The sequence below is a fragment of the Lolium rigidum genome, chromosome 7 (genome assembly GCF_022539505.1).
Source record: "Lolium rigidum isolate FL_2022 chromosome 7, APGP_CSIRO_Lrig_0.1, whole genome shotgun sequence".
In the NCBI taxonomy this organism is placed as follows: Eukaryota; Viridiplantae; Streptophyta; class Magnoliopsida; order Poales; family Poaceae; genus Lolium; species Lolium rigidum.
Genome location: NC_061514.1, coordinates 172,165,806 through 172,193,673, shown reverse-complemented (window position 1 = coordinate 172,193,673; position 27,868 = coordinate 172,165,806). Strand labels below are relative to the sequence as shown.

Genomic DNA, 27,868 nt, shown 5'->3' with positions numbered 1-27,868 from the left:
AAGTAATATCTGGAAGACCGTACATAGAGAAATTTAATCTTCCAACAACACTATTTTATTGAAAAGCTCCAAGAAAATAATTTTATTGAAAAACTCCACCCATAGTCAGATTCCCCACCCCTCCTATTGCCGGCAAGGCCAGACGAAGGGAGGGGATCGATGGATGGGGGAGGAGATGCAATGGCCAGGGTTTCTGGAAGGAGACGGCGGTTGTTCTTTTTTTTTGAAACCACATATTTCATTAATCGAAAACCAAGTTACATAAAGCAACATATGTGGAAACTAAAAGACAAACCGGGATAAAATGATTATCCTGAATTTGCAGAGAAAATCCTAAAAGATCGAGAAATACAAAACGATCCTTAGAGTTTCCTCGCAACCACCATAGCCGGCGGCCGCCGTCTAAATCCACCGCCGCCAGACGAACGCAAGAAGAGACGCCGAGCCTCCATCATTGCAAGATCCAAAAAAGCACCATCGCCAAAGAGGCTTTGTGAGTCGATGAACAGGCTCTGCTGTCAAGCAGCGAGGCACATGTCGGCCGTGGCACGTCGACCCGAGAACGTCCCCGTGCTTGTCTTGGACCAAGATACGCCGCCTCCCATCGACGGAAGTCGGAGAAGAACGGCATATCCACCACCTCCGGACCAACATCTTCGCTCCGAGAAGAACCACCTCGCCCGCTGCCCCGGCGATCATCGTGGACAACGACAAACGCCGGCGACACGTCGGAAACGGATCTCGCCGGATCCGGAGAACGGTGAGAAGACCAAGCTGCCGACCTGAAAGATCGACAAGCACACTTTGCCAACAACTCCGAGACGTCGCCGTGAAGGTCGCCGCCGGTGTAGGAGTGGAGTTGAGGCAGATTTATTTGCCCGGACGCCGCTCCCACCACCCCAACGACGCACCACAGCAGACAAGCCCTAACTACAAAACGGAGGAGAAACGAGGTTTGACAAGGTATTAACTTGTCAATGCCTATGGATTGTAGGCTAGGGTTTAGTTGGAAGTAGAGGGCAAGTAGATCTCGAAGGTTTCAGCCGAAAAGTACTCGACGATTATGAAAACTAGGATTTGTAACAATGATTCGATGCTTTCTTTGTCCCTCGACTCCCCCTTATATAGGAGGCGGAGCCGAGGGATTCGTATTGTACAAGTTACAGAGTCCGGGAAGGTTTCTAACTCCTCCCGCAAGATTACAAATAAAACTTTCTATTACAACTCTAGCTTTCCTTAATAATATCTTGGGCTTCCGAATCTTCTTATTCTTCGGGTAATGGGCCTTCAGTAAACTCCGGGTACTATCTTCGGCAGGCCTATTAGGGATGCCTATGTCAAGATCCCCTCCCCCTCCTGCCGCTGGAGCGGAAAGCGGAGGGAGAGGGGCCCAGATCTCACGCCGGTGGAGATGGGATCTGGCTGCCCGCCGCCTGGGAGAGAGCAGGGGCAAAACGGTTCGTCCGTCAATACGTGAGAGACTCAGGTTTTGGTAACTAGACGGCGGTTGTTCTAAGACTGAAGGAGAACAGCTAAGAACGCACGATTTTTTTTTTAAATAATACGAATTTTTTATTTAATTCTACGAATAGCGCGCGATTTTTAAAAATTGCAAAAGTGAGACTCTGTCGGCCTACAGTAGGCCGATCGGACTGCCGCGGGCCGATCGGACCACAGCAGGCCGATTGAAGGTCGCGGTGGGGGCCCGTCAGACGTCCGTCAGACGACAGCACCTGTCGGTGCTCGCGCTGTCCGATCGGCCGCTAGCATCCAAACCGTGGCATGGCCCCGGGCCACGCGCGCGCAGGCGCCACTCGTCGACGCGACACGGCCACGCGCTCCCGGCCACCCTTTTCTTCTTTCTTCTTTCTTCTTCCTCCTCTCTCCTCTCTTCTTCCATTCTCTCTTTCCTGCCTGCTTTCTTTCCTGGCTGCACAAGAACAGCTCGAAAACTTCAGCATATTTCGCAGATCCCTAGTGATTTAGCCAATAAAACTTCACAATTTTGCTGCTATTAGTTGAGGGAAGCTCGATCTACAGATGGGTTAGGTTTTGGAGAGGATTGGTGGTGCTTGTTTAGCGGCAATGGTGATGAAGTGGTGGAGGTTGGTGGTGGTGTAAGGGCTGAGCATCTGTCTGGTTCATGGTGGTGCTGAGGTGGTGCGTGTTGTTCGTGTTGTTCGTGCCTGCTCGCTGTTGGAGAGGCTGCTCACGCTACAAGGGTAAACCCTAATCTTTGCATATTAGTGTTAACTCGTGTAGGTTAATGTAGGCTGGTTTTAGTGTTAGTGTATTAATGTGGGCTGGTTTTAGTAGTTGACGCGAGACGCATTTTTTTAGGTGAGCAAAGATGACGGATGTAGTGAAGATAGTATTTTATTATGGTGTGGGTAGTGTCCGATCGAGATGAAATGGGAGTAAATCTGAGTGAGTTCAAATGCGTAGAGATGAATATGACTTGCTCCTAGAACATGGACAATTGAGCGAGGTGAAGGACTGGTTGATGAGAATGTTTCGGGCTTAATCTCGAAGTGCACACGGTGGGTGTGCATGCATTGTGGACTAAGTCGATATCAAACATTTCGTGGTATTCGAGGCCTGTAGATGATACATCTAAGTGGGTGAGGCTGGTTAAAAGGGTGCAGAAAGGAGAGGAACTAACCTTGTGGCATTAGTTCTTCCGGTGGAGAAGGAGGTAGCGCCTCCCGAAGGCGGTTACGATGGAGGAGGTGGTTACGAATCAGGCGGAGCGATGAAGCACCCGGCGGTGGCGGTGGTTACGAGCCTCGGACGGAGCAGCCATGTGGAAGATGTTTATAGCGGCCGGGGTGATGGTTACGGTGGAGAAGACGGTGAGGTTGATGGTGACGAAGAAAATGGATACGGACTGGAACCGGATGGAAGAGGAAGATACGGAAGGTGAAAGTGATGCCGATGATTCCGATGAGTCCGATGATGGGGAGGAGGTGCCTATTCCGGGCGAGATGGAATCATAACTTTTTGTCCGCAATGACAATCAACGATGGTCTTGATTCTAACTCGGGAGTATCACCCGAACAATGTCGCCGTAGGGGCCATGTTTCCGTCGAAGCGACATATGCGGGATGCAATAATGAAGTGGGCAATGGCGAGTCGGAGGCGGCTGAGAACAACCGTGTCATCCGGAAAATACTGACGATGGAATGTGTGGACATCAATTGTCCCGGAAGGGTGCATGGGTATGTTCCTAAGTATGACACAACATGGCGTGTGAGCGACTTTGTGGCACATAGTTGTGAGCTTGCAAGTATCCTCAATGATCATTGCAACCTGTCGTCTAATCTCATAGCTCGGTTGTTGTACACTGAAATAGTGGAAGGGCAAGCCATGAGAGTAAACGCCATCCAGAAGAATGTTAAGAAGCATCATTTTTACACCATATCTTATGGCAAGGCTTGGAGGGCTAAGCAGAGGGCGATGGAGATGAGGTTTGGTTCGTTTCGAGACGCATACGACGCCGTTGTTCGTTTGCTGCGTACGCCTGCGAGCGAGGAATCCGGTACACATATGTGAACATCTAGGACATGTTTTTGCCGGAGTACCCATCTTACGAGGTTCTCGCATAGAGTCTATTTCTCGTTCGGTGTATGCATTGAATCATTCGGACAACTCGTCGACCCGTGTTATGTGTCGACGGCACGTTTCGACCGGTCGAGTACAAGGGTCAAATCTTAACCGTCATTGGAATGGACGGCAACAATCAAATCATGCCACTCGCTTTTGCTTTCGTGGAGAGTGAGAACACCGAAAGCTGGTTATGGTTTTTCGAGCGAGTTGAAGATTTCAATTGTAAAGGACAAGCCGAATGTTTGCATCCTTCATGACAGGCATGCAGGTATACTTCGAAAGCTATTAAGACACCGAAAGAGCCTGGGCAAGAAACGCCATGGATTGACATTGAGAGCCTTTGGTGCATGCGCCACCCGGGGGCCAATTTTTACACACATTCAGGAACAAGCCCCTTATGAATGTCTTCAAGCGGTTGTGCATCCGGAACCAGCAGTGGAAGTATAATTTTTTGCGTAGCAAAGTGCAGGAGTTAACGAAGAAACTAGTTGTGCAGAGGAAAGGAGCTCGAGATGCAAACATAGCAGCACATATGCAGGCAGTTGCAGCAGGAACAACAGCGGTACAAGCACCAGTTTATGAGGCACCCGAAGGTCTGTGCGACTTGCCCGGTACAATCACTAGGAGTCTCGAGGCGTACATATTGTGGCTGCTTGGGAAGGTCATGTTCACAGAGAACCATCAGACCACCATCAACAGGCGCTTCATCCCCATTGCACTGGAGATAGCAGAGGCACAAACCGCCGACGACATCATAAAGCGGAGTTGGGGTTCCGCGGTTTTAGAAGCCACATACCGAGGTTTGTGCAATGCTTGTACACTTGTCTCTCCCAAGTCTGGGCTTCTTGGCTGCCCACTTGTTCTTGCAGCCGTGGTCTCGGGAGAGGTTCCCGATTGGTCGGCCGTACATAGATGCCGAGCGCCCTTTCGGGGCAAACGAGTTGGCTGATCCGGACCACATCGACATGCCTACTTTCGGCATACTTTGGACACGTCGCGAGGTATGTAGACGCGTCGAACATAGTTCCTTCGTAATTTATAGTTTTACACGAGTACGACTATTTCTCTTCGCAGAGACGATTTGCTCGCGACCGGGTCGGGAACCGCTACCCTGCGTTCACCGAGCGGTTCGACGTGCTCGATGATAGGGCGGTGATCCGGCAGCCCTATATGGCCGCCGCCGTGCATGAAAGGTACCCCGGCGGGATCTCTAACCTCTCGTTATAGAGATTGTGCGTACTCGGATGACACAGCCGAAGATGATCTTTGATGTGTCCGTGGAGATAATGGCCCAGCGAGAGGATCATGAGGCGAGTTCGGCTCTCGACGGCTGGTCGATCCTCCACCACCGATAGCACCTCTCCCCTGCCTACGTCCACAAGTAAGTTACGAGCGTCGCTAAGTTTAAGCCTCGTTCATCATGGTTTGACTAACTCTCACAATTATTTTCTGCAGTACAACAGGAAGGGTACTAGCCACTCCTCGACATGGTGGCTTCGAGCGCGTTGGCTCGTATGTTGCCGAGTGGGATGGCGCGACAACACACGTCCTGGCCGAACGATGAGCAGTTTGACCCACGAGAGTTTGCCGCATATCCGCAGAGGTACACCGCAGCCACGCGAGTGCGCCTCATCCCGCCGACCGATCCAGCCTCGGGCGCCACCTGCGTCTATGCACGATATGTACCCGACTCAGTCCACAGCCGGTAGTCGACAAAGATGCGGTACGTACAACTTTCTATTCCACCCTCATACTTGTCGTTTATCTATTGGGTTCTACGATTTATATGCTACCATGATTTTTCGTGGTCAGCCGACCGAGGACTTACAGGATGAAGTCGCTCGGTACACACGTCAAGTGTCCAAGTGCACCTCTTCTGCAGCGTGACCAACATGTGTCATGGTTGAGGCGTCTCGAGGACAAGCTACGCGGGATCTACTCGGCTATCACATGCAGCCGTAGTTCCGACGTCGTTCAGCGCCACCTCCTTCCACCGCGACCCTCCACACAGCAGCAGTGACGGCCACATCTCACACCGACCGCAACACCCAAACCACCACCTCCTGATCGGGCAGGAGGTTCGTCGTGGCAGCAGCACACTCCTTCCGTCGACGACTATCAGTACCAGCACCACGGATCACGGCCACGTCTCACACCGACGCCGACTGTGGCACCCCCGGGATCAGGGTTAGACAAATACCAGATCTTCGTCTGACATAAGACTAACCTTGAGCTCGAGAGACTACAGTGAGAGAATCGGTAACACAACAGTGACTCTACGACTCAAAAGGATATATTACAACTCTTAACGAGTAAGATCCAAATTATTACACGCAGAGGTCAACGACCCAACATTCAACAAGCAACGGAAGCAAATTATGTTATTCTAAATAACAAGATAGCAAAGGGCTTAAGAAGCCATAACATAAAGCGACGTCCCAGCCCATAAGTCGCGGTCGCTGCTCGGGAACTCCAAACTAACCATCGATGTTAACGTAGAACCCACCTTCGGCCGTAGCAACTTCATCTCGAAACAAAAGCATGTAAAGCTGAGTACGTAGACTCAAGCAAGACTTAGTACAACATTTTAGCAACGCGGGTATGCGGGCTTTCCGGTAGATCTTCTTTTGCGTAAAGCCGCTTTTCCTTTGTAAGATGAGAGAGAAGAGAAGCTCGACTACTCGGAACCTTTGAAAGGGGATAAGAGAGCGACATCTCTATCTCTATTGATCATCATATTGTATCCACCAATCTTCATCATCTCGAACCACTATCCTCTGATCACCCCCTCAACACCCGAAGAAGGTATCCGTAAGCACACATTGGTTGCCAAGTTTTACGATTAGATTCATGTTCTCTATGATCTCCACGTCCGTTCCCAAGTCGTCCGTAACCGTGGACACGGCTTTTCGAAAAGATTCATAACCCTGCAGGGGTGCACAACTTTACCCACACGTGCCAACCGACTCTTAATGCCAATATATTAGCTCTCTTCCTTGGAAAGCCGGCAGAGGGTGGTCGACCATGACCTTTACCTTGTCTGTCGCCGAGACCATGAGTCACGCGCTAAGGATTGTTCCGCCGTAACGGGTCAAGTCCCGAAGTCGGTCCTTAACGATGTGTACCGAGGTGGGTTTCCCCGCAGGCCGCAACCCCTGCCCACCACGACCACGCTTACCTGCCCGTTATGTACCTTTAACCCCCAAGCAAAATGCAATGCATATGACCAGGTAACGCGCAAACTATGTGACTCATGGAATCTACTAGGCAAGTTAGTGAGTCGAGAGGGTACCATAATAGGGCCTCGTGTGGTTGTACGCTCGGTCTTGGTTCAAGAGGCGAGAACTCGGTTCCTAGGGTCGGCAGAAACGAAACAACCCACCACATCCCAATGTGGCCTCTCGTCTGAGCCTTTAATCATGTTTATCATCATCTCTATACTTACCACGTCAACCTGTCATGCTAGATTCATTTCATTGTAAGGCTCCAGTCCGAAGACCGGAGTAGTAGCGTAACAAACTAAGCATGGCTAAGCATAAAGAGATAAAGGCTCTCGCGACGCACACATGCCAAACCTAGTTATGCTAGGAGCAGTGGATCAGGGTATCGAGGCTACAAAGGTCGGACATGCAGCAGATAGGGTAACTCTATCTACCGATAAAAGACAGTTGAATCGTATGCGATATGTAGGAACCACAGATAAAAGCATTTCGAAAATCATAGATGAACCAGGTTAGGGCTTGCCTTGTCCCTCAGCGGATGAGTACCGTTCTTCGAGTGGCGTTGACGTCTGGCTCCGGCCGGATCCTATCGCTAAGAACCAAACACCGAAAGGGAAATAAACAATCACCACATGGCATAATGCAATGCGCATCCAATATGAATGATATGTCAGGTTAAAGGAATTCGGTAAACCCTAGGTGCATCATCAAATTAAAGGGGTTCCGACATCGGACACCGCCATATGAGAAGGGTGTATTAGGGTTTTCTACTAAGCTCCACATTTAATGGGTTCAAACATGTATGAGACATGTATAAACGAATAGGAAATGTTTTTCTGATCGAAATGATATATAAATTTGTATTTTTCTGAATTTATATTAATTATTAAACAATTACTCGGAATTAAACAATAAAAGAAAAAGGGAAAAATATGACATCACGCTGACGTCAGCATGACGTCAGCGCGGCCATGAGCTCCCTGGGAGCTCTGGTCGAGCTCCAGTCGGCCGAAATGGTCCCCAATCGAGGCGCGTGAGAGGGGGAAAAGGATCAGGGCGACGCGGGCGACCATTTGGTGGTGGCGCCGCCCAGCAATGGTCGCCGGAGCGACCACGGCGGCGATGGCCGTCGGCGGCGCTTGCAGGCCCGCGTGGCGGCGGCGATAGAGAGCGAGAGGGAGAGGGCCAGGGGCACGGGGAGGACCGCCTGCTCACCCTGGTGCCTCTGGAGGTGACGGCGAGCGCGGGGGAGGTCGGAATCGGCGGCGAGGTGCGGTGGTCGGAGTTGCGGACGAGGCCCGATCCCGGCGACTCGGGGCTCCTCGGCGGCAGCCGTGTGGTGGAGGAGGTAGACGGTGTCGAGGCGGAGCTATTGGTGGTGGCGGCCGAGCTTGGGGCTGCGCAGAACGGCGACGGTGAGGTCCGGCCGGGGCTAGGGTTTGGTCGGCGAGCGTGCAGAGAGGAGGGGAGGAGAGGAGTGGCGAAGCTAGGGTTCTCCAGGTGGTCGACGGCGGCCTTTAAACGCGTCCAGGAGCGGCGAGGCACATCCAGGCCGCCGGCAGCATCGACGGCGAGGGGCGCGCCAGGCAGCTGCCTGCCTGCGTGGAAGAAGAAAGGGGGTTTTCTGAAAACCCCCCTGGGTTTTCGGGAAATCCCCTGGAAATTTTTAAATAAAAGAGAATTTGGGATTTTTGGGGTATTTTGACCCAAATTTTGGAGGGGATTTTTGCACAATATTTTGTTAGAGCAAAATACATCATTTGCAACATTGTTTCAACACATTTTAGTGCAAAGTTTCTCAAATTTTAAATGCAAATGCATGCATGCACATGACAACTTAGCAACATTATTTGATTAACAAAGTTGGTCTGTTACAACTCTACCCCTTACAAGAATCTCGTCCCCGAGATTCCTAAGTTTTAGAAAAGAAGGCAGGGTACTCAGATCGGAGACGATCTTCTCGTTCCCAGGTTGCTTCTGACTCAGAGTGATGAGACCATTGAACTTTCAGAAATTTGATAGTTTGACGCCGAGTTTTACGTTCAGCTTCATCAAGGATACGGATAGGATACTCTCGATAGGTCAGATCCTCTTGGAGATCAAGTGTTTCGTGATCAACACCACGGATGGGATCTTTGAAGCAACGTTTGAGTTGGGAGACATGGAAGACGTCATGAACTTCAGGAAAAGTTGGAGGGAGTTCCAACTTGTAAGCAAGTGTACCTCGTTTAGCAAGGATGCGGAAAGGACCAACATAGCGAGGAGCTAGTTTGCCTTTTATACCGAAACGATGGACACCTCTTAAAGGAGTGACTCGAAGATAAGCTTGCTCGCCAACTTCATAGCGAACTTCTTGATGATGACGATCATAATTGCTCTTTTGACGAGACCGAGCAGCTTTCAAACGTTCTCGATAATGCCAACTTTATCTTCTGCTTCCTTGATCATGTCCGGTCCAAAGAACTCGTCTTTCACCGGTTTCCGACCAATTCGTAGGGGTTCGACATTTTCGTCCATAAAGAGCTTCAAAAGGCGCCATGCCCAGGCTAGATTGGAAACTCGTTGTTATAGGAGAATTCAGCAAATGGAAGGCACTTTTCCCAATTCTTGCCGAAGGATATAACACAGTGCCCCGAGCATGTCTTCAAGGATTTGATTCACCCTCTCGGCTTGACCACCAGCTTGAGGATGATAGGTCGTGCTAAAGGAAAGATTTGTTCCCATGGAGTTTTGAAGGCTTTCCCGAATTTCGAGGTAAACAAGCTTCCACGATCGTAGATGATCTTCTTCGGAACACCATGAAGAGAGACTATCCGGGATATGTAGAGATCCGCTAGTTGACTAGCACGAATACTTTCCCGAACAGGAAGGAAGTGCGCAACCTTGGATAGACGATCCACCACTACCCATATGGAGTCATTTCCATTTGGAGTCTTGGGAAGTCCGGTAATGAAATCCATGCCAATTTCATCCCATTTCCATTCAGGAGTAGATAGAGGTTGAAGAGTACCAGCTGGTCTTTGATGTTCAGCTTTTACACGACGGCAAACGTCGCATTCAGCTACATAGCGAGCGATTTCTCTTTTCATCCGGGTCCACCAGAACCTTTGGCGAAGATCCTGATACATCTTTGTACTTCCAGGATGAATAGATAGAGGAGACTCATGAGCTTCTGGAGGATAAGCTCTCTTAGGTTCTTTTTCTTCGGCACCACCAAGCGGTTACCAAAGTAGACAACACCTTGATCGTTGACGGAGAAACATTTAGCATCTCCGCTAGCAATGTTCTCTTTGATCTTAGTGATACCCAAATCACGCTCCTGAGCGGCTTTGATCTGGTCTTCAAGAGAGGGTTTCACCTCTAAATTAGCAAGGAATCCCTGAGGAACAACCTCAAGATTAAGTCGTGCAAATTCCTCATGGAGGGCAGGCTGATACTGCTTGATCATCAGATTGTTGCAATACGACTTCCGACTTAGCGCGTCAGCAACGACGTTGGCCTTGCCGGGCTGCTAGTTAAGACCCAAATCATAGTCCTTGATGAGTTCCAACCATCTTGTCTCGCTCGAGATTCAGATCCGGTTGGGTAAAGAGATACTTCAGGCTTTGATGATCCGAGTACAACTCGCAACGATTACCGTAAAGGTAAGGTCGCCATTGCTTAAGAGCATGGACCACAGTACTGCAAGCTCTAGATCATGAGTTGGATAATTGAGCTCATGTGGTTTCAACTCGCCGAGAGGCATAAGCCACTACATGGCCATCTTGCATCAACACACATCCGAGCCCTTGAAGAGATGCATCACGTAAGATGACAAAGTCTTTGCTTGTGTCTCGGAAGGACAAGTACCGGAGCGGTAGTCGCCTTTATTTTCGTTGTCCGAAAACTTTCTTCACCTTTTCTCGACCACTCAAACTTCTTATCTTTCTTCAGAAGATCAGTCATTGGTTTGGCGATCTTGGAGAAATTCTCGATGTATCGACGGTAATAACCCGCCAATCCAAGAAAACTCCGAATCTCTTTGGCTGATTTAGGAGTCTTCCATTCAAGAACGGATTGAACTTTATCTGGATTGACTGCGACACCTTTTGCAGAGACCATATGGCCAAGAAAGATGAGCTCTTGTAGCCAGAACTCACATTTAGAAAACTTGGCATAAAGACGATGTTCACGAAGCTTTGTCAGCACCAAACGCAAGTGTTCAGTGTGTTCTTCTTCGGTTTTGGAGTAGACCAGAATATCATCAATGTAGATAATGACGAATTTGTCAAGATACTCCATAAACACTGAGTTCATGAGCCGCATAAAAGTGGCTGGAGCATTTGTGAGACCAAAGGACATGACGGTGTACTCGTAAAGACCATAACGAGTCATGAACGCCGTTTTTGGAATGTCCTCCGTTCGGATTTTGATTTGATGGTAACCTGATCTCAAATCCATCTTCGAAAAGACTGTGGCACCACTCAATTGATCGAAAAGATCATTGATTCGAGGTAGAGGATACTTGTTCTTGATGGTTACTGCGTTGAGCGGCCGGTAGTCAACAACCAGACGCGGAACATTGGTATCCCTCTTCTTGACAAAGAGTGCGGGACATCCCCAAGAAGACGTACTAGGTTGGATGTATCTTTTCCCTTCTAACTCTTCCAACTGCTTCTTCAGTTCAATCAACTCTTCTCGAGGCATACGATAAGGACGTCGAGAAACAGGAGCAGTTCCAGGAACCAGCTCGATGACAAACTCCACACTTCGATCAGGTGGCATGCCAGGTAATTCTTCCGGAAAAACATCGTGGAAGTCACAAACCACCGGAACATCAGAAATTTCAAGCGGAGGTAAGACGTCAAGGGCATACAGCTCAGCATCAGGAATATGTACTGCTGATGGAGATGTTGCTGATGAAGACCAATACAGAATGGAGCTTCCGGAAAGATCGGTTAGAGTGAGAGACCTGGCTGCACAATCAATGACAACCTGATATTTAGCTAGCCAATCCATGCCCAAAATGATATCGATGTCGGTTGAATTGAGGACAATGAGGGGAATCGGAAAAAGAAGATATCCAATCTCGATTTTATTCCCTCGACTGACCATAGCGGTATACCAACTAGATCCAGGGGAATGAACCATAAGAGGGGTAGACATAACTTCAAAAGGAAGCCCATGCAATTGAGCAAACTCTTGGGAGATGAATGAATGCGATGCTCCAGAATCAAACAGAACTGTAGCTATAATGGAGTTGATTCGAAGCGTACCCATTATGACGCTTGGATCTGCTTCAGCTTCTTCGAAGATAGGACATGGGTCAAACGACCCTGACCAGCAACTTGAGGCTTGGTAAACTTCTTGGGTGGTGGAGCACCACGAACAGAAGTATTGTGGGGGCACTCTTTCATGTAGTGACCAGGTTGACCACAAGTGAAGCACGCACCAGTTGCTCGGAGTACCCATAGCGGGACGATAGTTTGTTCCGCCGGCATTGTTTGGAGCTTGTGGGTGAGGAGCATAACCGTAAGACTTTTGTGCATTAGGAGCACGAGGCACAACGACTCGTATGGAATGAAAACACGACGGCGCTGATTGCTCTGATCCGAAGACCGAGAAGTATCTCGAGTACGCTTGCGACTTTCCTCATAGTCCACCTTTCCTCTTTCTCGCCTTCATAGCCTTGTTGACAAGATCTTGGCAGGTTGGGAAGTCCAGGAGATGAAGATCTCGACGAAGCTCAGGATCAAGTCCCTTGCGGAACAAGGCTTGCTTCTTGGCATCGGTGGAAGTTTCTTCGAGAGCATAGCAGTGCAAGGCGATAGAAATTACCTTGGTAGTCACGTATAGAACCACCGCCTCGCGTCGCCTTCGAAACTCTTCTCTTTTCTCATCCATTAGACCCTCTCGGGATATGATATGCACGGAAGGCAGCTTTGAACTCCGGCCAAGTTACGACATGACCGGCAGCTGCATCAACAGGAAGTTTTCCCACCATGAACCAGCCAGCTCCTTCAAGATGGTAGGTGGCAAAGTTCACCCAATCCGCTTGAGCAAGCGTGGGCAACCTCAAGCTTGCGCTCAATGGTTCGGAGCCGTAGTCGGCATCAAGTGGCTCGGTGGAATAGCCGAACACCGGTGGGGTGAGGCGGATGAAGCTCGAATCCCCACTTGTTCCTCATGACGCCGAGCTGTGTTCCGCTCAATCCTTTCAAGGAGCCTTATGTTGTCAAGCACGATTGGCTTCGTACATGGCCATAAGTTGGACCATAGAAGGAGGAGGAGGAAGTTCAACATTCTCCTCATGACCATCTCCACGGCCATTGCCACGGCCATGAACACGGCCACGACCACGGCCGCACCACTTCTAGTACCGCCCGACATCCCGAGGAGAAAACAAAAACCATGAGACACGGATTCACCGGAAGGATTCAACTCGAAGGATAGCATGTACCGAATGCAATGAGCATGCTAAAGGACAAGACATGTGATATGAAGATATATCATCGTATCGATCATAGTAGGTAAACAAGCATACAAAATGTACACACTACTAACCGACTCACAAACCATGAAAATGGAATGCAAAGATGACATACCATCACCATGTCGCATAAAGGCAAACAATTGGATGCTAAGCACCCGAAGCAAGAATAAATGGACAATGCTTCAGATTAACTGAGGCATTCTAGAAACTCTGAGACAAGCAACCAGGTACGGAGTACTGGAGAAAATAACCCAAACCCGCGTATCCTAGAGATTTGAATTGATAGGAAAGAAGTGAAATCTTTTTCCAATCAAAACCAGCTCAGCATTAGAGTAACACCAGGTAAGGAGTAAAAAGAATCCTATTCAGAGTTTTGCAAGTAAACTTTAGCTTTCAAATAGTTTTCGCAACAACTAGACTCAACATCGACCAGTGAACAAGGGTTTCCTACAGGCAGTCCTGCTCTGATACCAAAACCTGTGGCACCCCCGGGATCAGGGTTAGACAAATACCAGATCTTCGTCCGACATAAGACTAACCTTGAGCTCGAGAGACTACAGTGAGAGAATCGGTAACACAACAGTGACTCTACGACTCAAAAGGATATATTACAACTCTTAACGAGTAAGATCCAAATTATTACACGCAGAGGTCACCGACCCAACATTCAACAAGCAACGGAAGCAAATTATGTTATTCTAAATAACAAGATAGCAAAGGGCTTAAGAAGCCATAACATAAAGCGACGTCCCAGCCCATAAGTCGCAGGCTGCTGCCTGGGAACTCCAAACTAACCATCGATGTTAACGTAGAACCCACCTTCGGCTGTAGCAACTTCATCTGAAACAAAAGCATGTAAAGCTGAGTACAGAGACTCAGCAAGACTTAGTACAACCTTTTAGCAACGCGGGTATGCGGGCTTTCTGGTAGATCTTCTTTTGCGTAAAGCCAGTTTTCCTTTGTAAGATGAGAGAGAAGAGAAGCTCGACTACTCGGAACCTTTGAAAGGGGATAAGAGAGCGACATCTCTATCTCTATTGATCATCATATTGTATCCACCAATCTTCATCATCTCGAACCACTATCCTCGGATCACCCCCTCAACACCCGAAGAAGGTATCCGTAAGCACACATTGGTTGCCAAGTTTTACGATTAGATTCATGTTCTCTATGATCTCCACGTCCGTTCCCAAGTCGTCCGTAACCGTGGACACGGCTTTTCGAAAAGATTCATAACCCTGCAGGGGTGCACAACTTTACCCACACGTGCCAACCGACTCTTAATGCCAATATATTAGCTCTCTTCCTTGGAAAGCCGAGCAGAGGGTGGTCGACCACGACCTTTACCTTGCTTGTCGCCGAGACCATGAGTCACGCGTTAAGGATTGTTCCGCCGTAACGGGTCAAGTCCCGAAGTCGGTCCTTAACGATGTGTACCGAGGTGGGTTTCCCCGCAGGCCGCAACCCCTGCCCACCACGACCACGCTTACCCGCCCGTTATGTACCTTTAACCCCCAAGCAAAATGCAATGCATATGACCAGGTAACGCGCAAACTATGTGACTCATGGAATCTACTAGGCAAGTTAGTAAGTCGAGAGGGTACCATAATAGGGCCTCGTGTGGTTGTACGCTCGGTCTTGGTTCAAGAGGCGAGAACTCGGTTCCTAGGGTCGGCAGAAACGAAACAACCCACCACATCCCAATGTGGCCTCTCGTCCGAGCCTTTAATCATGTTTATCATCATCTCTATACTTACCACGTCAACCTCGTCATGCTAGATTCATTTCATTGTAAGGCTCCAGTCCGAAGACCGGAGTAGTAGCGTAACAAACTAAGCATGGCTAAGCATAAAGAGATAAAGGCTCTCGCGACGCACACATGCCAAACCTAGTTATGCTAGGAGCAAGTGGATCGGGTATCGAGGCTACAAAGGCTCGGACATGCAGCAGATAGGGTAACTCTATCTACCGATAAAAGACAGTTGAATCGTATGCGATATGTAGGAACCACAGATAAAAGCATTTCGAAAATCATAGATGAACCAGGTTAGGGCTTGCCTTGTCCCTCAGCGGATGAGTACTGTTCTTCGGTGGCGTTGACGTCGGGCTCCGGCTCAGATCCTATCGCGAAGAACCAAACACCGGAAAGGTAAATAAACAATCACCACATGGCATAATGCAATGCGCATCCAATATGAATGATATGTCAGGTTAAAGGAATTCGGTAAACCCAAGGTGCATCATCAAATTAAAGGGGTTCCGACATCGGACACCGCCATATGAGAAGGGTGTATTAGGGTTTTCTACTAAGCTCCACATTTAATGGGTTCAAACATGTATGAGACATGTATAAACGAATAGGAAATGTTTTTCTGATCGAAATGATATATAAATTTGTATTTTTCTGAATTTATATTAATTATTAAACAATTACTGGAATTAAACAGAAAAGAAAAAGGGAAAAATATGACATCACGCTGACGTCAGCATGACGTCAGCGCGGCCATGAGCTCCCTGGGAGCTCTGGTCGAGCTCCAATCGGCCGAAATGGTCCCCAATCGAGGCGCGTGAGAGGGGGAAAAGGATCAGGGCGACGCGGGAGACCATTTGGTGGTGGCGCCGCCCACCAATGGTCGCCGGAGCGACCACGGCGGCGATGGCCGTCGGCGGCGCTTGCAGGCCCGCGTGGCGGCGGCGATAGAGAGCGAGAGGGAGAGGGCCAGGGGCACGGGGAGGACCGCCTGCTCACCCTGGTGCCTCTGGAGGTGACGGCGAGCGCGGGGGAGGTCGGAATCGGCGGCGAGGTGCGGTGGCCGGAGTTGCACACGAGGCCCGATTCCGGCGACTCGGGGCTCTCCGGCGGCAGCCGTGTGGTGGAGGAGGTAGACGGTGTCGAGGCGGAGCTATTGGTGGTGGCGGCCGAGCTTGGGGCTGCGCAGAACGGCGACGGTGAGGTCCGGCCGGGGCTAGGGTTTGGTCGGCGAGCGTGCAGAGAGGAGGGGAGGAGAGGAGTGGCGAAGCTAGGGTTCTCCAGGTGGTCGGCGGCGGCCTTTAAACGCGTCCAGGGGCGGCGAGGCACATCCAGGCCGCAGGCAGCATCGACGGCGAGGGGCACGCCAGGCAGCTGCCTGCCTGCGTGGAAGAAGAAAGGGGGTTTTCTGAAAACCCCCCTGGGTTTTCGGGAAATCCCCTGGAAATTTTTAAATAAAAGAGAATTTGGGATTTTTGGGGTATTTTGACCCAAATTTTGGAGGGGATTTTTGCACAATATTTTGTTAGAGCAAAATACATCATTTGCAACATTGTTTCAACACATTTTAGTGCAAAGTTTCTCAAATTTTAAATGCAAATGCATGCATGCACATGACAACTTAGCAACATTATTTGATTAACAAAGTTGGTCTGTTACACCGACACCCAGACCACCACCTCCTGACCAGGCAGGAGGTTCGTCGTGGCAGCAGCAGCACACTCCTTCCGTCGATGACTTTCAGTACCAGCGTCACGGTTTCTTCGACGACTTTCAGCAGCAAGGTCGCTTTCGACCAGATGGCGCGCAACAGAGAGCCCCTTTCATGGGAGGAGCAGGATACACACAGGGTATGTACTATTCTATATATTATGTTCCATATAGACTATACTCCACTTAGTTTGACATCACTTAGAGCATCCCCACTCGTTGGCGCTCCCCACGCCCAAATCCGGCGAAATTTTCGTCCGGATTGGATGAAGATTTGGCGTGGGGAGCGCCGAAGTTCCAGCCGTCCCCCCGGCAGGAAACCCCCAACCTCGACCATTTGACATATTTCAAACAAATTCAACATAAAATTTAACAAGTTCGGCAAACAAGAGGACGAGAATTGCTGAAACAAATTCGGCGATAACGAGTACAATGTTTAACAAGTGCTGAAACAAATGAAGCACACAATTTCACAATTTTTCAAACAAATTAAGACAGACTAGTTGGCGTCGGCGTTGGCGTTGCCTCGGAGCCTCCATATGTGCTCCACCGGATCATCTTGCAGCAGCTGGTGCATTGTAGAGTCTCGAATCTCCCGGCGCATAGCAATGAAGGCGGCCCATGATGGAGGCACTCGGTGATTAGGTCGTGCAAGAGGACCCTCTCTCATATGGTGCTTCTTGCTCAGCCGTAGGAACCGGATGCTTTCGCTCATCTTCAATAATCATGTTGTGTAGGCACACACAGCAGTTCATCACCTCCCACATCCGATCTTTGGACCAAGTCATAGCGGGGAACCGGACGACAGCAAATCTCTGCTGTAGGACACCAAATGCTCGCTCGACGTCTTTTCGGCAAGCTTCTTGTTTCTTGACAAACTCGCAAAGTTTGGGGGTGCTAGGATTGGAGATCGTCTTCACAAATGTTGCCCACTTTGGATAGATACCGTCCGCAAGGTAGTATCCTTTGTTGTAGTGCCGACCATTGATCACATAGTCCACCGGGGAGCATGACCCTCAACAAGCTTGGAAAAGACCGGGGAGCAGTTTAGGACGTTGATGTCATTGTTGGATCCAGGCATACCAAAGAAAGAGTGCCAAATCCAAAGATCATGGGTAGCCACTGCTTCAAGTATCACGAGTGCAGCCTTTTTGTGACCCTTGTACATTCCCTCGCCACGCAAACGGACAGCTTCTTCCATTGCCAATGCATGCGAGTCAATGCTTCCAAGCATCCCTGGAAAACCTCTAGCTTCATTTGTTGCAAGGATCCTCCGAGTGTCTTCGACGATGGGTGATCTCAAGTAATAGTCCCCGAACACCGCTATGACGTCCCTGCAGTAACCGGTAGAAACAATCAAGGGCGGTGGACTCCGCCATGCGAAGATAGTCATCTGCAGTATCACCGGGAGCTCCATACGCCAGCATCCTCATAGCCACCGTGCACTTCCGCAGTGACGAAAATCCAACCAAACCAATGGCAATCCGCCTTGCATCCGAAGTAGGGATCAAAGTGGCGGATGGCATACACAATTTCCGAAATAGCTTTCTGCTCATCCCGAAACGACGCCGGAAAACACTCTCACCGTGCAATGGATTGTCGGCGAAGTAGTCGGCGTACAACATGCAGTAGCCCTCCATTCGCCGTCTCGGCTTGCACTTCCGGCGACCTCGTGCCGACCCACCACGCCGACGAGTTGCCGGTCCGCCGTACATGCTTGCCAAGCAACCAAGGATCATCATGTGCTCCTCGTCTTGGGCGGCTGCTGCCATCTCTTCTTGCATAAGCTCGACGAACATCTGCTCCTCCTCTTCGTCCGAGTCCATGGCCGGCGAGGCAAATGGACGAACACCCGACGGGCGTGGTCGAGGCAACCCGAGCCGCGAGCGACGACGAGCAAGCAGGCCGGAAAACAGAGCCGGCGGAAGAGCAGCCGGATAGACCGTCGTCCAAACACGGCGGAATATAGGCAGGTGGGGAAGGAGTGGCGGCGCAATCCGGGCAACAAGCCGGCGGGGTGGTGCCGGCGGCGAGAGAGATACGAGGGGTGGGGGAGATTTTGAGCGACGTGGCGGTGGGGTTCGTGCGTCGAGTCACCGACGGATCGGGCCCTTCCCCGCTTTTCACTCGTCCGGAGTCCCCGAGCGCTCCCGGGGGCCGGGGATGGCGTGGGATCGCCGGATGGATTTAGGCCCAAATCCGGACGAAAACGAGGAACCGGGGGCGCGACTGGGCCGAATTACGCCGTCCGGATGGAAAAAACGCTCGCCGGGGGCCTCGTCGGGGGGACGAGTGGAGATGCTCTTATGTTTCGTGGCACAGGATACTCGCAGCACACTGCGTCCAATCCTTCATGGGGAGCTAGTGATCAGGATCCTGAGCACATGGAGTACTACAACACGCAGCAGAACTATGTCGGTATGCAGACTCCTCCACCGCAGCCCACACAGGAGACACAGTACGACCCCGAGTCCGGGTCCTGGATCCCTGCTCGCATAACCAGGGCCCCGGACAGGTTCGGTTGGACACCCCATACTACGCCGCCTCCACGAAACCCCAGACGCCGTCCATAGTCTCAGACATTTATGTATCTATGTATCAAACATTTATGTATGCATCACCTATGTATCAGACTTCATGTATGAACTATGTATCAAGTATGTTGTACCGCTTAAAAATGACGCCATAAGTACCTTCAGCTATACCCCTGCTAACCCTAAGCTTCATGCAAACGAAGAAAATACATCCATGCAAATAATCGGGTACTAGCAGGCCAATTAGTTTGTAGCAACCCAATTGGTCTGTCGCTGACCAGTTGGTCATCTATCGACCAACGAGTCTGACAGCCCGAAGGCAGACTGCAGCCGACACCCAGTCGGTTTGCTGCTGTCCGATCGGCCTGCTGTTGGCCGACCGAGTCCTACTTTTGCAATTTTTAAAAATCGCGCGCTATTCGTAGAATTAAATAAAAAATTCGTATTATTAAAAAAAAATTCGCGGATCAGCTCCATGCAGCGACGTGTCAGCTATTGCCGGCACACGGCACAGTCGTCACTTAGGCTTGTTAGCTCTGTCGGACAAGCGGAGGTATATATTCTGACCGCAAAAATCTTGCATGGGAGGAATGGCCGGCCACTAGATGCATATATGCAAGTTGCATGTGTTGGAACTTTCAGCATATATATACAGGGAAGAAGCTGGTCAAAAGGCTCTGGAATTATTGCAGCCAATTTGCTTCAAACTGTTAACAGATTTGGCCGTTGGGTCGGCCATGATTGAAAACCTCAGTTCATCTAGCCGTCTGCTTGATTATTTCATGCCTCGTTTAGCTTTGCCATCAGCAAATCATTACCATCTCTTCCCAAAAAAGAAAGGAAATACTGTTCAGACAATGAGAAGTTACATGGTTCAAACGAATTTGCAAATAAGTAGGAGCCGGTGGCACCGAAATAGAATAACAAAACATGCATGTTGTTTTCAGGACTCACTATACTCGTTTCTTTCCACAGAAACTTTCTTTCCGCAAAAAACAGTGAGAATTACATTCAGAGTTTCAACTTCTAAGAAAACAGTGAGAATTACATTAAGAGTTTCAATGAAATTTATATCCAGAGTATGTTTTCCATACAAGAAATCAATGGCCATCTTCCACTATCTTCCGATTACAGAGCATGCACTCTGAATATAACCAACCAAAAATTCATCTAACGGATCAGAAAAGAAACTTTCTGTGTTTCTCTCGCCAATTCTTCTGTATTACCAGTTAACTTGAAGTAAATCTCTGCTATATACTTTGCAATGTTGGAGTTGGAGAGGAAGTTAGCATAACTGAAGGTAACATGATGGAAGATAAGCTAGGTCAACCTAAGTCAGCTGGATCTGGAATAACAATCTGCACAACCAATTGCTAATTTATAGAACCTTCGCCAGCGGTGATGTAAGGTATCAGCAAGAGGTCTTGGTATCCAGGGTTACTGTTCTTGCAATGGTGAAATGGTCGACAACCCGCACCGACCTGATGGGATCTGGAGATGAGGCTGACCGCCACTTGCTAGGGTACCTCCGCTGGTGGCTGAGCTGATGAGGCCCTCTTTCCTCCGCCTCCCACTTGGGATCCAACTTCCAATCCTTTGGGACCTGTTCACCAGATTCAGCGTGTTTATGATGGAGTCTACATGCAATTTGTGCTTTCTACATAAAAACCTGTATCTACCTTATATTGACTGATACCATTCAGTGCATTGCCTATCTGAACAGATGAGAACAAAGGGAGGATGTTCAATATATTGATGTTACCTTGTCAACTGCAAGTGTAAATATTTCCAGATCACCATCCTTCTTGATGTGGAACCTTGTGAATGATTTGTAGTTTGCGATGCGCAGAGACGAGAAGGCTTCATCAAAGTGTATGTGGAACCAGTTGATGCAAATGTATAGGTAACTACCAAATATGAGGGAAACAACCGGAGTTGAGAAAATCCAGAAATAGATAAATACAGAAGTGTAGTACATGATCAGAACACTCCGAGAAAGAGACATCATCCCGTTCTTGCAAATGTTGATCCTTGTCACAGCCATGACCTGTGAAAAAATGAACCATAAATTTGTCTGATTAGGTAAATCTACATAAAGTGGATGGGAAAAAAATATAGGTAATTTGTAGGCTTCGTCCGCAAAGTTCTAAAAATGAACTGCAACTAACAAATCCATTTGTTGAAAAACACAATGCATCTATACTGGAGTAGTAATATGTTTCCGGAAAGAGTCTTATCACCTCAGGGACGTCAAAGGCCGACATAAGGTATTTTATACATGCCGGGTATAATCCAAGTGTCCATTGTTCCAAACGAGCACGAAGACCAGTTGGATCTGGGAAATGCTCACTTTCCATTGACCGATACCAGTCATATAGAGGGTGATAACCTATGACAGAAAACAATGTTGTAAAAAAGAATCGCCTTTCTTGGGTGAAGAAACATGAAGTAAGCAAAACATCTCTAGTCAGAAGAAACAATAGGAGCCTGGCCACATAAGCTTAACTAGAATTTTTGTGGGATTGAGCTTAGAGCCAAAGGTGCCAAGGTGGTGATAATTATCAAGGACATGCCCATCATAGTTACATCAAATAATCGCCCTAAGCTATGTCATCACAGACACAGCCGCGTGAATTATATATCTGCAACTGAATTCTCAATTTCCTCTAGACACTTCAACCTAATTTCATGCTCTAAAGGATATGATATTCAATTTTGACAATATTATCCAGTTTGAAACCATAAAATGAATACACCCCAAGTGCAAATGACTGCTTAAGGTATCTTTTACATTTCAAAAGGGACATAACAGCAAGACCATGTTTTATCTTAACACATAATAAGAACTTTAACCTTTAGAACTGTGGCTGGGAGTACAATATGCGATGGCATACCTGAAGTTGCTAACAAATGATTCCGTATACATACTTCAATGCCCAACTCCATGAGCAACATTAAAAGTAGAGCTGCAGTCAGATGAGCCAAAACATGCAGGCCACCGATAATAGCTCTTTTTTTCCGTGTGAGTTTGGATGGTACGAATGAATATGATGCCATCAGCAAAGTTAGACTTCCTACTGAAGAGACATAGGAGTGTTCAAAAATATAGAGCAAAGCACTCCATATTGTATTTGAGAAGCTTAGTAAACGCCCAGACCATGTTTCTTCATTTAAGATGTGAACAAGATTACACTGGAAAAAACAGAAATAGCGTCAAGAATTAGGTTTAGATCAACATTATAAGCTTGCAACAGCACCACCGGATATCCTAGATATGAAAGGCAAAAATCGCTGCTTAGTGTCACCAAGCTGTGTAGAATATGTAATATTGGTCTTTTTGACTTTCGAAGTAATAAATTGGTGGTCAAAAGGTTGGCACTTTTCAGAAGTGGAACTTTGTAGTGGCATATATCTAAATTTCAAATACTTAGCATACATTAAAGGTGGGATACTTCATTACCAAAATGAGGATATGCAGGGAAGAAAATTACACCTTATGGAATAAATGTAACTGACCTGTGGGAACATTGAGAATACCAGTATGAAGTAAATAAAACCACCAATTATGTCAAACTGCCAATTCTTCTTGCGGAACTTCAATATGTTTCCCAGTGCAATCTATAAGTGCAGTTAATAAGATCTTCATTGTACAATAAGCTAAATATGCTAGCGATTTATTCAATTAGGAAACTACATACCCCACTAGATTCACCATAGGATGGATACGAAGCCTTGCACTCGTAGGTAGTACCAGAGAACCTTTCAAAGTTTTTGAAAACATGGGTTGGATGCAGGAAAGCACCACCACATCCATTGACAAGCAAGTGTTGCACAAAAGTAGGTTTATCTGATCGTGTAGCAGAATGCCTCATAAAATGATGCAAATCCCCTGCCATGCGAAGTTTGCATCTTCCATTCATGTAGTCCTGAATCAAATGCAAGACATTCTTGCCTGTAGTCTCCTTCCAATACCAGTCAAGGAGCCAATTTGGCTCATGTGTCACAATAATCACAGAGTCGTTCTCTCCAACCTGCATAACTTTAGAAATGTAGCGGATCAATTAAATCTGGAAATGATAACTTGTCTCCAACTCCCAAGATATTCAAATACAATATTAGATAACCTACTTACAGAAAATGATTAATCAATCACTGATAAAAAAACCAACCAAATGAAATGATAATAAAGTAATCAGTGTGGAAATATTTCCACCTGTACTGGAGAAAGGGCTATATCAACTCAAAAAAATAAAATTTGTCAGCATATTTCTTCCGGTATTTACTAGCCATCCTAGTATTAGTCAGCTACATGGTTGAAGCAATTAAATTAATTTGTATTGGAACACGGGAAACAGAAATATTGGAAAATCCAGTAAAAAAACACATAAGGATAAACATGAGAAGAGAAATGCACCTTATTCCGAGAAAGTTCTGCGAAGAACTTGAATTGGTATACATCAATGTCACCATGAAGAGCTAGATCAAGACCAAATATCCACCAACCTTTCGGAAGTTGCAAAGCAAAGTAACTCTTCTTCTGAGGCAAAAACCATCCACCTAACCAGCTTTTGTGACATATATATCTCATAAATGTGTTAAGCCCATCGAACCAATCTGTTATAAAAGGTAAAATAACCAAGAAAGGAACTCTTTAAGAAAAAAAATCATGCATTGTTTTCCTTACAAACACATACAGCCCACAGGAGAGAAGTAAAATGAGAAGTAACAAAGTTTTATATTAGTGCAGAGGACAAACCATGGTTCCCTGGAATTATGAAACATTGGGGTCCATCATACTCTTTCATCTTTGATATGCCCAAAGGAATCTCAGGCTTGTCCACAGCTATATGTTCAGCCTTATACCAACGCGGAGGCTGCATAGCATACTCAAAAGGACTGAAGAAGCGTCTCTCATATGTAAACGACGAAGGGTTTGGATACCTACATACATATAAAATGACAGAAAAGAAATAAATGTTGGCAACTTGATATAAGTGTAGAGTGATGCAAATTATAACAAATATACATATATGACATAAAATATATAGTTTTTACAAGAGAATAAATTATACTCGAGGACAAAACATTACCAAATAAACGACAAACAACAACTGTTAAGTGGTGCTTGATAAGATTAAACCCCATCTGCCAGTAACAATTTTTTCTCGAACAACTTTGTTAACAACTATTTTTTTGAAACAGAACATAAATGGTGGAGACTAACAAGACTATATATTCTTTTTCCTCTTCTGAAACATATGTCAACAAGTTTGCATATTTAAACTTAACAGGTTAAGAAAAGTTGATATTATGGATTTAACTACTCCCTCTCTCACAGTTTATTAGGCGTGCGCTTACCCCTAGGTCGCAAATTTGATTAAGTTAGCATTAGTTATATGTTATAAAAATTATATCATTAAAAAGTTTAGATGTTCTATTTTCTAATGATATGATTTTTACATTATATAATTTAAATTATATAGGTCAAATTGGCGACCTAGGGATACGGGAAAGACTAGTAAACTGAGACAGAGGGAGTAGTAAAAACCAATAAAAAAAACTCCATTCCAAATTTATTAAAGGAACTCAAGCAATCAGTTACCCGCCTAGATAGATCATCTAGCGTTCAACCAGAAATTCGGTGAGTAAATAAGTTCCATAGTATTACAAATTTACGATGAATCAATGATGCAACTATATTGGCAAAATAACAGACAAGAGCTAGATAATTTCCAGATATGAACAGATAAATTGACTGAAGAAAAAAGTCAAATCTGCTTAAACATGATGTAATCTTACGCAAGATCTCCACCGATAACAAGCAAGTTTCCACGTGGAAGAGTATGCATAGAGCCGCCAATAACAGTCTGAATGGATGGTTGAGCTAGCAGTCGGGCAACTGTGTATGATGAATTACCACCATCACCAGTGTCTGCGACAAAGTCAAACCAAAGGTCTTCTCTTTCATTGAAGTAGTCATACATCAGGTCTTCGTTCTGTGCCTCATTTGTAGTACTTTTCATTGCAGCCTACAGAACAATATAGAAATGCTTAAAAAATGCAGTCATTATGTTTGAACATACACATGTTCACAGGTACATAGAGGCAGAATACAGCTTGAATTTGCAGTAGTAAAATTAGATGACATGATCTTAAAGAATATATCAAAACTAAATCAAAATGATAATCCAACATCGTGATTTAGGCACCCCTTACCTGCATCATGCGCATATCAAATCGCCCAACAAAAAGAGTTACAGAGACCATAAGGTCAAACGCAGTCTTGAATAAATCAGCCGAAGTCCTACATAATGTAAAGTTGAAGAAGTCAGGCGTTTTAGTAATGTACTGGTCTCATCTGGAATCTACCTAACTAGAGCTTGAGGACTCTACCCTGAATACCAAGGTACCATATCCAGGAAATCTGGTTTCATATGTTTTTTCAGCTTCTCTTCCTCTGATACTGGTGATAAGTGAGTAAGAGCCCATCTGAAGTATTTGCAGTAGATAATAAGAAACAATCAGGCTTAGTATTGACAAGAGAACAAAATTAAAATAAAATAGGCACTGAGTAAAACAATAAGCACATACCCAGTTGATCTCTCCACAACAAAGTTGGCAATGTAAAGGCCAATAAATGTAGCCCACAGTGAGTAAAGAGGAGATATTTCATCCGATGGGCCAGCACAAGATCCACTGCAAACTAACTGGAGAATAAAATGATCAGAGAGATGGAGCTTGGATGTTGCCCAAACAAAAGTACGTGAGGAAAGAGTAGATTAATTTTTTTTTTAAAAAAAACAGTGTTACCTCCCCATATATAACCCATTTAGACAGGAGAGGGTAGTCACTTGCAGATCCAACTGGTGCAAACCAAGATGTACATATCTGATCCTTTAATTCATTCATAAAGAGAAAATTTGATATCCATGTGGTTCCATTTTCATTTTTAAGAAAAGCAAGCAAACTTGGATCCGAACTCTTGCCAAAGGATTCGCTTCTGTGCACGGCAAGATTCCCGCAATGACTGTAGAATACACAGCAAGCAATACTGATGACCTGGAAGAAATTTAAAATTAATCTTTGCATAAGAAATATAGAGAAAAAATAAAATGAAAGTAGTTTTCTAGTGAACGCACAGTGCAGTTCTGTACAATGGTCCATATTCCTGGCCTTGTGCCTGCCATGCGGGCAACCAAACCAATGTACCAGAGACCAATAAATATGATGTGAAAGGCAATGATGAAAAGGACAGAAGAGAAATATATCGTCAAAAAAAGTGAAAGGTTCATGCGCATATCAACCCCCATTGATTGGAAGCTCGGGAGATGATACAAGGATGCGAAGCAAATCCAAGCGACATACCTACAGTTGTGCAATATAGTTGATAATTCAGTTCTCCTAACAACATAATTTTGTAACTACGTAGAGATTATTTGCTGCAATAATATTGAGTTCTAAGGAGTCTGAATATGATTACATACCATCGGTTGAAATTTGAGTAACTCGGCTGAATTGTTCTTCCTAGGAATGGAGATGAAAAGAAATAGAAGAAACCAATTAAGCAAACATACATGGACCACCATTTGATGTTGCTGTCCAGTTTATGTATCAGAGTATGCATATTGTCCGATGAGATGAAAAAGAGGCATCCAATTATCACTGCTGTCATGATATGCCTCGAGTGTTCATGAGGATATGGATATGTATGTGTGAGGATCGTTCGAACCCTCTCCATCTTGAGGGTTCCCAATAGTGGGCTACCACTCTGCTTGTTTGAACCCATCCAAGAATGTTGCTTTGAGTAATACAGCTACTTTTATCGGAGAAATGCTGAGCGAGATGCACGAGACGTGTTCCTTCGACTTTGCAGCTTCAAGATAAATCGATGCTCTGCCTGTATTACATGTAGTCAGATTTCAGGGGAAAAAGGAGTTGAAACATGGATATAGGAACGCCAAATTACATGATTGCTCATGGTATGGTCATAGTTTTGAAGAGAAACAATACCACGGTTGTGATTAATTGCTTATCTTTTACTTCCAAGTAGTAATCACTTCAGTTTTATACTAATAACGACAACTATCGGTCCAATCCAAGTACCCCATATGCCACAAGCAAGAGCTTAGTACAGGTGGAAAGCGTACGATGCCAAATAGCAACTCAAATTTTCCAGAGTCAAGAACCAATACTAGTTGTCGATATTATGCATTTGGGTAACTCATGAACAGCTTGATTAACAAGTAGTTGCTGAAACAATTCAGAGTCGATACACAATGGAATGGAACAGATTAACCTAGTGCATCTTTTCCCCAAAAGCCGAAATGCGAAGCAACGATAAAATCCCCATGTGCTGCATATATAAACTGACACGATTGCTTGATGCAGATTCATTCGGATTAAAGGATTCTTAAATTGCGTCACACGCCTTCTCTTTATCTTTTAAAGAAGGTATATCAGCATGCCGTTAATCCACAAGATATAATTAAACTAGCAAGCATGGCATTGGACTGACTCGACAGGAAATTGCAAACAAGCAGCCGGAGGCATCTCCCCTATTCCGAGTCCGACTGGG

General features: G+C 46.5%; 1 protein-coding gene across 2 annotated transcripts; it reads right to left on the bottom strand.

Moving 5' to 3' along the window:
* Positions 1 to 20,255: 20,255 nt before the first annotated feature.
* LOC124669181 lies at positions 20,256 to 27,243 on the bottom strand. Of its 2 annotated transcripts, XM_047205859.1 has the most exons (16): positions 26,778 to 27,243; positions 26,433 to 26,658; positions 26,104 to 26,352; positions 25,885 to 26,000; positions 25,687 to 25,782; positions 25,510 to 25,597; positions 25,093 to 25,322; positions 24,050 to 24,234; positions 23,708 to 23,907; positions 22,992 to 23,324; positions 22,810 to 22,911; positions 22,188 to 22,485; positions 21,534 to 21,682; positions 21,270 to 21,340; positions 21,056 to 21,153; positions 20,780 to 20,896 (listed from the first exon to the last, which is right to left on the bottom strand). In XM_047205859.1, exons 1-15 carry the CDS (start codon positions 27,077 to 27,079, stop codon positions 21,087 to 21,089), a joined length of 2,712 nt encoding a protein of 903 aa, XP_047061815.1. In that variant the 5' UTR covers positions 27,080 to 27,243; the 3' UTR covers positions 20,780 to 20,896; positions 21,056 to 21,086. The 2 variants fall into 2 exon arrangements, with proteins under 2 accessions (XP_047061814.1, XP_047061815.1); XM_047205858.1 differs by having other exon boundaries at positions 20,256 to 20,896; positions 21,056 to 21,340; positions 26,778 to 27,242.
* Between the last annotated feature and the right edge of the window lie 625 nt (positions 27,244 to 27,868).